The 10,065-nt window shown below is 61.8% G+C and overlaps 1 protein-coding gene across 1 annotated transcript; it reads left to right on the forward strand.

The window, feature by feature from the left end:
* The first annotated feature begins 209 nt into the window (after positions 1–209).
* Positions 210–9,386, forward strand: CABP7 (calcium binding protein 7). Its single transcript, XM_081037504.1, has 5 exons — positions 210–711; positions 7,530–7,673; positions 8,473–8,585; positions 8,867–9,020; positions 9,246–9,386. Exons 1-5 carry the CDS (start codon positions 603–605, stop codon positions 9,371–9,373), a joined length of 648 nt encoding a protein of 215 aa, XP_080893630.1. The 5' UTR covers positions 210–602; the 3' UTR covers positions 9,374–9,386.
* The last annotated feature ends 679 nt before the right edge of the window (positions 9,387–10,065 follow it).

The raw sequence follows: 10,065 nt of genomic DNA on the forward strand, positions 1-10,065 counted from the left end.
TGCGGACTTGGGTGGGGGGCGAGTGATCCTCAGCCGGGGGAAAGGGGAACCTGGGGCGAAGGGGAGCCGGAGCCCCCGGCGGGCTTGGAGAGGCCCCGTAGGGGCCGGCGGCGGGAAGGGGCGGGCGGGGGGGGGGGCGGGGAGCGCGGAGGGGGCGGGCGGGGGAGGCGGGGAGCGCAGCCAGCGCGGCACAGAGCGAGCGAGCGAGCGAGCGGGGAGGCGGCGGGAGCCGGAGCGGCGGGCCGGGGGGCCGCGCCGGCGAGCGGACAGGCGGGCGGCGAGCGGCGTTCAGCGCGCGGGGCACCGAGGAGCGGGCGCAGCGGGCGCAGCGCGCAGCGGGCGCAGCGGAGAGGCCCGAGTGGCGCCGCCCCCGCCACCCCTGCGGGGCTCCGGCCGGGAGCCCGACGAGGGAGGGGGCGGCATGGCCCCGCGGCCTGGGGCGCGGGGGCGCTAGGCCCCCGGACGGGTGCCACGCGCCTCGCCGCCGGGCTGCCCTCCGCAGCCGCGCGCCCCACCCGCCCCAGCCGCCCCCCGGGCCGCCGCCGGCCCATGAGCACCGACCTCAAAGTTTGCGGCGGGCGGGCGGGCGCGGAGCCTCCAAGATGCCGTTCCACCCGGTGACGGCGGCGTTGATGTACCGCGGCATCTACACCGTGCCCAACCTGCTGTCGGAGCAGCGCCCCGTGGACATCCCTGAGGATGAACTGGAGGGTGAGTGCGCCGCCGAGACCCCCGCCCGCCGGCCCTACCTGTGCGCGCAGGTGAAGCGCGGGCCAGGGGCGCAGGGTGCGGGGCTGCCCGCAGGCGCCTGCGGCCGGGTGGGCTCCAGCGAGCCGCCGCAGGCAGGCCGGACCCCTCGCACCGCTGGGCGCCGCGGTGGGGGTCGCCAAGGCGGGGGCTGGCCCTGCCCCTGCCCGCCTGGTCCCTAGCGCTGCGGAAACTTGCTGGGTCCCGCAGCGGGGTCACGGGGCCGCGCAGTCCGCGGTGACGGTGCGGCAACGCGGCAGGTTGGGCTGGGGGTCCGAGCTGCGCCCCTGCGCCTACCGGCCCCAGCATCCACGCGGCCGGATCCCCTCCGCGGCGCCCGCCAGCAGCTCTGCGCTCGCATTGACATTCCGCTCGTGTCGCTTTTAAAATCCAATCTGTTCGGGCAGCGGGAGAAGGGGAGAGGGCGACTACCCTGCTCCTGCCGCCTGCGGGGCTGGCCCCCATCCCTTCTCGCGGCCTTAGCCCCTTCCTCACAGCCCCGCGGAGACCCCCAGCCCAGAGCGCCCGAAGGCGGCCCGGGAGGTGGTGGCGACAACAAGTGGCCAGATTCAGCGGCTTGGTCGTGGTAGCCAAGCCTGGAAAGGAAAGGCACAGAGGCAGAGACCCAAACCTGCCCCCACCCCCAGTCCCTCTGCCTTTGCACACGAATGGAGAGCTGGGGACCTTAGGCAGTGGGCTAGGGAAGATGGGTTGGAGCAGAGGGCATGGGCAGGTTGGAGGATTCTGGGGAACAGTGAGACCCCTGGGACCTGGGAGCCCTTTCCTTACTGGAATGGGGGCAGGAGCTCAGGCTTCCCTCCAGATCTCCTGGGGACCCATATGGAGTGGAGTTGGGGGCTTTGGGCTGGTGGGAGTCTTGGCCCCCTGGGATCTGTTTGTCTGCTGTTGGGTGAGAGGCTGAGATCACCCAGAAGCTGGGCCTCTTTTTTGGTATGGTTGGTCCAGGAGCCTCTGAGATCTGGGGCTCATCAGGGCCTGGGGTGGGGGGGAATGCAGCTGAGCCACCAGCGCAGTCAGGGATGATGGTGGAAGCACAGGGGAAGGCGTGGAGAGAGGTCCTTCCTTATACCCAAGCTCTGGAGGGGGCAGATCTGGAGGGGGAGTCAGACTGGGTTAGGGGGAACATCAAGAGGGAGAAGGCAGCTAATCCCTCCCCACTGCGCCACAGGCTATGAGCTACCTGCTCCTCACCAAATCCCCCCAAAGAGAGCCATGGAGCGAGCCTGGAGAGCCATGGAGATGGGGTCTGGTGTTTGATGTGGGCAGAACAGACGGATGGGTGCTACTGCCGGGTCTCTGGCCTTGAACTCCAAAATCCAAACCCCTGCCCTTTCTGGGCCAAAACCCAGGAACCAGAGCCTCATCCAGGACCTGGGAAGAAAAAAGGGTGTATGATGGAGTTAAGAGGGCAGGGAATGAGGCATAGGCTCTGTTCCCTAATGTTGTTCCTTCTGCCCTAGGCCACCCCAAGTCTCCTGCCAGTGCCCCATTCCATAGTGTCATTCATTCCTTCCTCCTGGCTACTCAGGCAGGGGTTAACATTGTCCCCAAACCACAGGCAGCACCTACCTCATTCCCTCCTTTTGCTCCCAGCACCCCACCATGACCCTGGCAGCCCTGCTTCTGGCCTAACTGGGTCCCACCTCTCCCCACCCCCCAGCCCTGAAATGCAGACCCGAGGAAGGGGAGAAGCTGAGAGGACTCAGGATAAAGGGATGAGTGGGGCACAGGATGGGCAGTGCAGGGGCAAGGAGGCTGCAGGCTCCCCTTGGGCTGCCCGGCAGACACACTGGCAGGAGCCCAGGAGCGTTAGTCACCAGCCACACTAAATGCATTCCCTGTTTCTCTCCCGTCGCCTTCTCCTGGGCCCTGAGGAGCAGAGGGGCCTGGCACATGGGGCATCTGAAGGGCAGGGCCCTCCTTGGGGTGGGCAGGTGGGGGTCATGGAGCAAGCAGATGCCTCAGTGGCCCAGGCCCATCTCCTGGCCCGCGGACAGCTACAGAGGAGGGCAAAAAGTCCTCCGTGACGGATCTCCTTGGCTGCAGGCACCCTGAAAGCCCGTCTTCTAGACCAAGTCTCTGCAGGCCCCAGTGAACCCTGAATGCCAGGGCTGCTTGGATCGAGTGACCATTCCTGGCACAGATATCCCCTCGCCCCCTCCAGCTCCCCAGTGCCCCATTAGTGTTTCTGCCCCAGGGAAGTCTGGGTAACACCCAGGCCCTTTGCTGAGAGGACGCCCATTAGTGGGGGAGCCACATGTGCCGAGAAGAGGGAGCCTGGCAGCTTGGGATGAAATGCTGCAGACAATACGTGCCTGACGCAGAAATCCAGGGGGTGGTTAGTCCGAGGGGGAGGAGGCCCAGGCCCATCTCCTGGCCGAGGGGGAGGAGAGCTTGGGGTTAAGGGGAGGGCTTCCCAGCCAGGCAGCACTGGGGTAGAGCATCTGCACCTTCATTTCATGGAGTAACCTTGGGCAATCATTTGCCTCTCTTGCCTTGGTTTCTCCATCTGTAAAAGGGGGTTGGCATTGCCCCTCCCCAGGGCTGCTGGTGACCAAGGATTCAATGTAAGTTCTCAGTACGGGTCCTGGCATGCAGTGGGGGTTCAGAGACCCTATGCAGCAGCAGGGGAGGTCAAAGTGGGGGGCCTTGCAGGGGTAAGGGCCTGGAGTGTAGAGGGATCAGTAAAGGTTCACGAGGCAGGGACGCAGGGTGTGCGAAGGCAGGCTGAGGGAGGGGCTGGGTGGAAGGGGCCAGAAGATCCGGCAGAGGCAGCTGGGATCCTGTGCCTGGGAGGCAGTTGATAGGGTAAACGTGGCTGGGCTTTGGGACCACCTACTCCCCATGAGATGCTCTCCCAGATTCTCTCTGTACCTCCTCCCCAATGTATAATACACACCCAGCAGAGACCCCCAGGCCTGCAGGAGCAGAGGCTGGCCCCAGTGGCATCAGTGATGTGAGCACCTGAGTGTGGGAATGGAGGTGGCCGCAAACCCCAGTTTTGCCCTCTCTGGCCAGAGAAGGAGGAAGAAGACAGCCAGCCAGCCAGACAGTCACCAGTATATGGTTCTGGGGCTGGCACCTGGCCTGCTCAGTTGGCCACTGGAGCCTGCATTGAGAATGGCCAAATAGGGGCATTCAGGCTATGAGGGGCAGGGGAGTCCCCCTTCCTGTCCCTCTTTCCTGCAAGCCCAGCCGCTGCCTCTGTGCAGGCCAGAAACTCAGGGAGGCTGAAGTGGTGAGGCAAGGGACCAATGCCAGGACGACACTGCCGAACCCCCGCAGGGACCTCCAGCCCAGGTGCTCCCTGAGATAGTGCTGGCGTCCCTTGGGGCCTGTTGGGGACTCAGGCCCTGACATAGCTCCACAGGCGAGGGAGGGGATTAGGGGTGTCAAGCTGGAGGTGGCAGGTGGGGGACAGTGTCGGCCTGGAAATCCTGAAGCGCTGCCAGCCCTTTCTTGGGCCAGGCGTCCCCATGCCAAGATGGAGTACGGCAGGCTTCCCCCGGCCTCATGGGGCGGGAACAGAGCAAGGCTTTCGGGGAAATGCACCCAGCTGGGATGTGCTGATGGTGGCAGTGGCAACAGGGAAGTCAGGACACCCGTCCTCCTCAAGGAGCCCCCAGCAGGGTCCAGCCCTCAGGGATGGGGGCAGAAGTCACATTCCCATTTCACAGACAGGCATTTGAGGCTCAGAGAGGGAACTGCCTTGTCCAGGTCATTCAGCTGCTGAGCGGCAGAGCCAGACTCCAAGTCCAGGCCCCCAGGTCCTGGCTGGCACCAGCCAACAGGAAGGCCGGTCTGGTGTCCAGAGCTCACCCTGTCCCCTCTTTCCTTCCGGCTCTGCTGTTGTGATGTTCTGATTTACAGTGTCCCGCTCTGAGCCAAGACCAGCGCCGCCGAGCACTTACATGCTTGATTCTCGTGTTTAGTCATCCCCGCAGGTCCATTGCACCGGTGAGCAAACACCAGCCCAAGGTCATCTAACCAGGATGTAGGAGAGCTGGGATTTGAACCTGAGTCTGTGTGACTTAGAGCTGACTCTCTTGCCAACAAGGTGGTCCCTGAATTTGGCCCCAGGAGTCAGCTGGGGCTGGAGCAGGGCTCTTGGCACAGTCAAAGGCACAGAGGCAGGCTGAGGTGTGACCTGGGTGTGCTGGGGAAGGTGGCTGAAGGGACACATGGAGGTGGACGTAGCAGTCTTTGGATTTATCTAGTGGTCTTGGGAGGTTAGTACTGCTGAGAAATGGTCATGGCGCCCATGGGCTACCTCTGGGCCTGTCGCCTGCCCACAGACCCCAAGATTCACTTGCTCTTTGGTCAGGTCCAGCTCAGCGCGTTTCCTTGGAGCTTCCAGAAGGGGTCAGGGGGTCCAATTGAAGCAGCTCTGGGCTCTGGGAGCCACACTTGGCCCCTGCCAGGGTGAGAGGGGCCAGCACCCACCACGGCAGCCCCACTGGGGGTCCTGTCATCCCACCTTAACATCTCTGAATGATGACCTCAGATCAAGTGGCACACGAACTTCTGCTTAGCTCCTTTCTCTGTGTGAGCCAGATGGGTGGGTTCCCCAGCTCAGTCATTCGTTTAACCATTTCTATAGCAAATGTTTATGCTTGAATGACAGGCACTGTTCCAGGTAACGGGGACACAGCCATGAACAAGACCGACCTGGTCCCTGCTCTCATGGCACTTGTATTTCACAATCCACTGTCATCAGTGCAAGGATAGGGGAAGAGTGGGGTCTGTGGGAGCCCAGAGGAGGACCAGAGTCAGCCTGGGGTGCAGAGTACCAGGGAGGCGATGAGTCCGTGCTGGGAGCTGGGGGTAGAACAGTGTGCAGTCGTAAAGGAGGGACATTCCAGGCAGCGGAGCCGCATGTTCAAAGGCCTGGAGCTGGAGCCACCCCGGTGCCCACAGGACTGAAAGGGCTCCTAGGGCTGCAGTTAGGACACCCGAAGTGGGCAGAGCCTGTGGCTGGGTCCGGAAGGCAGCAATGCCAGCCAGAGACCTGTGTGTGTGTGGGGGTGGCAGCAGTGTGCCTAGTTGCATGGTCAGTGCCTTCATCTCTACCAGAAACTCGGGGATGACTGGAAGCCCCTCAGCAGCCTCTATAACTGTCAGGCCTCTGCTTACACACCTCTGGGGATGGGGAGCTCACCACTCCTCAATGGCCCAGGAAAACTCTAAGTGGGTTTTTTCTGAAGTCCTCAGATTTCAGAAGCCCCTGAGCCTGGTAGTCCAGATGGCCCATCCCAGGTGCTTTCCTAGAGATTCTCACGTCCTGCCTGGCGTGGGCAGAGGAAAGGTCCAGAGTCAGAGGGTCTGGGGGCAACTCAGGGGTGGCCCGCTGTCTCTTTCTTGGCCTGTGTGTCAGCTAGTCTAACCCCTAAGCCTTGAGTGCAGATACCAGGTGGGAAGCACCTGGGGAAGTTTGGGGCCTCAGCTCAAGCCATCTTGCTGTGTGGCCTGGGACGCATGGCCACCTACTCTGGACTATAATGGGACCAGCAAGACCAGGGAATGATTCCAAGGTGCAGGATCCCACAATCAGTTTAAGGGTTCACAGACCCCTAAGGCCAGGCCCAGGCCAGCCTAACTCCTGCACTCACCAGAAATAGCCCTCACTCTACACTGACCCTGGGCTGGCCACCTAGCCTCCTTGGGCCTCATTTTCCAGGTCTGCAGAGTGGGCACATCTCACCTGTCTCTACTTCCACAAGCTCCCTTCTGCCTGCTAAAGTCTTGTTCAGAGAAACAGCTCAGGCAAAGGCCAGGAGGCTGGCAGGTGAACTGAACAAGGAGACCCCAGGGAGCTGGAGCAGAGGGTTTGAGTGGATTCAAATTCACTCTCCCTCAAAGGAAAGCGCTCCTTAGGGCCCTTCATGAGCTAACAATGAAGGAACAGCAGGCAGAGAAACAGAGGGAGAGCACAGGTTTGCTGGGAGAGGTTAGAATCCTCAATAATTCCTGGATGTCCTTGGTGAAACCCTTATCCTGACATCATGACTGCCCACTTTCCTGTTGGGTAAGTCTGAGGCTGGCCCAAGGTCATTCATTGGGTTACTGGTTCCCAGGCTCCCCACCTGAGTCACCCATATCTTCAGGCCTGTCTCCCCCTCCATATAATGGGGCAGAGGGAGCAACCCCCACATCTGAGCCAGCCGGGTTTGCTGGGGCCCTTCCATCAGGCCTCCGTCTTCCCCCAAACCTTGGGCTCCCAAAGCAGTCTGTGCTAAGCTATCAGCCCATTAGCCTGGGCAGAGCTGCCCCACGTGGCTGCCATTAGAGTGTTGGCCAGTGTTAACAAGCTGAGAGCTGAGCCGGGGGAGGAAGCGAGGGATGGGGACCAGGGAGAGTGGGGTTGGGAGTGTGGGGTGGGCAGGGAAGCCTTTGGCAACTCACAGAGGCCACCGGCTGCCTGGCGTCCTCCCCTGCACAGTGGGACCCATGGTCCTCACCACACAGGGTCATTGTGAGTAATCCTGGAGAGGCCGCGGGAGCTCAGAGACAGAGACCCTGGGGACGGTCCCGTCACTGCCGCATGCCTGGGCACACCTCTGCTGTCCGCTCTGCCCTGAGCTCCCAGATGCAGCCCTATGGCAGACTCTTGGGCCATCTGCCAGTTGTTTTTTACCAGACCTGCAGGCTCTAGTGGATTCTCAATGCTGGGCTCAGGCTGTGAGTTTGGTGATCCTGGGGGTCTGGGAAGCAGGGTGTTGGGAACAGGAGTGCAGTCCCAACCTGCGTGTCTTCCCCCACAGAGATCCGAGAGGCCTTCAAAGTCTTTGACCGCGATGGCAATGGCTTTATCTCCAAGCAGGAGCTGGGTACGGCCATGCGCTCCCTGGGCTACATGCCCAACGAGGTGGAGCTGGAAGTTATCATCCAGCGGCTAGACATGGATGGTGAGTGTTGCCCCCTGCTTGTTTCCTCATCTTTCATCGGGTGGGAGGGCCAGGTCTGGGGCCTGAGCCACTGAGGCTGAGCCCACTGGGGACCTCTCCTCCCCCAATCCCAGCCACCCCCAAGCCCATGCCAGTTTGCAGCCAGGTCTGGCCCAGTTTCTCAGCCTGGAGAATCGAGGCCAGCGTGTGACAGCCCGAGCCACAGAAACTTTGCCCCTCTTGCTCTGTATTCTGAGAAAATTTTAAAGTACAAAAAAGTAAGAAAGAAGGATATGGTAACTATCCCAGGTCTCACCACCCAAAATGAAAAAAACAGTTGTATTTGCTGCCTGGCATTTTATTAGGGAAAAACTCCAAAGAAGGACCAGTGATGCCCAGTACCCTCCACTCAGCCCCGTGCCCGTCTCCTCTCCACCCAGGGAGCAGGTGGCAGCCTGGACAGCTCATCTCCCCTCCTGAGCTGTTTCCTGTCTGTGCGGTAGGGACGTTAGGCCCCACACCTGCTCTGAGACGGCAGCAGAATGCTGGGAAGCCATGGAGGGTTCTAAGGGAAATGTGCGGGTCCCCCACATGCTCAGTGCCCACCTGCTGCACTCCACCTCCACCTGTCGGTGGGGCCTCATCACACTTGGTGGCGTCACTGTCAGCCTGGAGCATGGCACATGCCTGGTGCCCCTGAAATTCACTCAAGGCTCAGAGAGGGAGGGGACGTGCCTGAGGTTATACAGTGGCCCAAGATGGGCCAGGACCCTGCCCAGTTGCAGATCGACCCTGCTGATTGGACCTGTGCCCACTGTAGGTGATGGCCAAGTGGACTTTGAGGAGTTTGTCACCCTCCTGGGACCCAAGCTCTCCACCTCGGGGATCCCAGAGAGGTTCCTGGGCACTGACTTTGACACCGTCTTCTGGAAGGTACGCCATGGCTTGTTGGGCCCCAGGGCTGTGTACACTGTGGAGAGCTGTACTGGGGCGAGTGAATAGCCAGGCCCAGTCTGTAAAGGGGGGATGACCCACTGGACGTCTCGTCTCTCAGAGGGCCATGGGCTCGCTGGGGGAGGCTGGTGTTGGCCAAGCTTTCGAGGAACGGAGCGAGTGGCTTCCGGAGGCCTGTCGCTGGCTTGAGTAGCTGCAGGTGCAGGGCGAGTACTGTGCCGGTGGGGGTGGCCAGAGCACTGTGTCTCCCCCAACCCAAGTGCGACATGCAGAAGCTGACGGTGGACGAGTTGAAGCGGCTGCTCTATGACACCTTCTGTGAGCACCTGTCCATGAAGGACATCGAGAACATTATCATGACCGAGGAGGAGAGCCACCTGGGCACGGCTGAGGAGTGCCCCGTGGACGTGGAGAGTGAGTGACTGATCCCTGGGACCCCCCCGGGAGGGCCAACTGCTTGAGCAGGGGAGGAACCAGGGGATCGCAGACGGGGGCTGGGCCCTCCTTGCCTGCCCCAAGCCTAGTGTCCCCGTGCACCCCGGGGGACAGCCCATGTGCAGAAGTGCAGGCGGCTCCTGATTCCAGCGCTCCGCTGTCCCCTTCTGTCTCTCTCTGGTGCTCCCTGGTGGGCGGCCACAGCCTGCTCCAACCAGCAGATCCGCCAGACGTGTGTGCGCAAGAGTCTGATTTGCGCCTTCGCCATCGCCTTCATCATTAGCGTCATGCTCATCGCGGCCAACCAGGTGCTGCGCAGCGGCATGAAATAGGCGCCACCTGGGCACTTCGTCAGGCACCCGCTGTGTGGGGGGCCACCTCCACACCCACCACTGCCTGCAGTCCTCTCCCTCAGCCGGCTCCTGGGGCCGTCACCTCCGCGTGTACTTCAGGGCCTGGACGTCCAGCGGCCCCACCCCACCTGCCCCATTGGCCTTGCATGGAGCTGCGGCCTGGCTATGGAGGGCCCGGTGGTGGCTCTGACAGCCCCAGCCCCACCTGCACCCTGCCCGTGCCCACCCTGGTCTGTATGTAGCACTAACTCTTTCCGCTGTCTGGTGGCTCCTGGGAAATTAAGGAGGAATTCGTCCAGGGTCCAGTAGCTACTGTGATTTCTTAGGCAGGAAGGAGTACCCTGTGCTCAGGGCCACACAGCCAGCCCGACCCTATTCTTTGAGGTTTGGGCTATGGGCAGGGTGGTAAAGGGCATGAGGCTGGGGTCCCCTGGACGCTACTCTCTGGCAGGGCCTGAGAAGGCCCCTGGCCTTCTGCTGGGTCCCGTCCTCTGACCCTCCTTAGACTCAAATCCAGCCCTCTTCTACATACCCGCTAGGGCCAGAGAACCAGCCCATTTCACAGATGAGGAGCTTGAGGCTCCAAGTGCCCCCAGGTTTGGCCTCAGTTCCCCCATCATAGCATTTTCAGGAAGGGCAGAAGCTCATGGTGGATGGGGCAACTGAGGTGG

Source organism: Rhinolophus hipposideros (assembly GCF_964194185.1).
Source record: "Rhinolophus hipposideros genome assembly, chromosome: 24".
NCBI lineage: Eukaryota > Metazoa > Chordata > Mammalia > Chiroptera > Rhinolophidae > Rhinolophus > Rhinolophus hipposideros.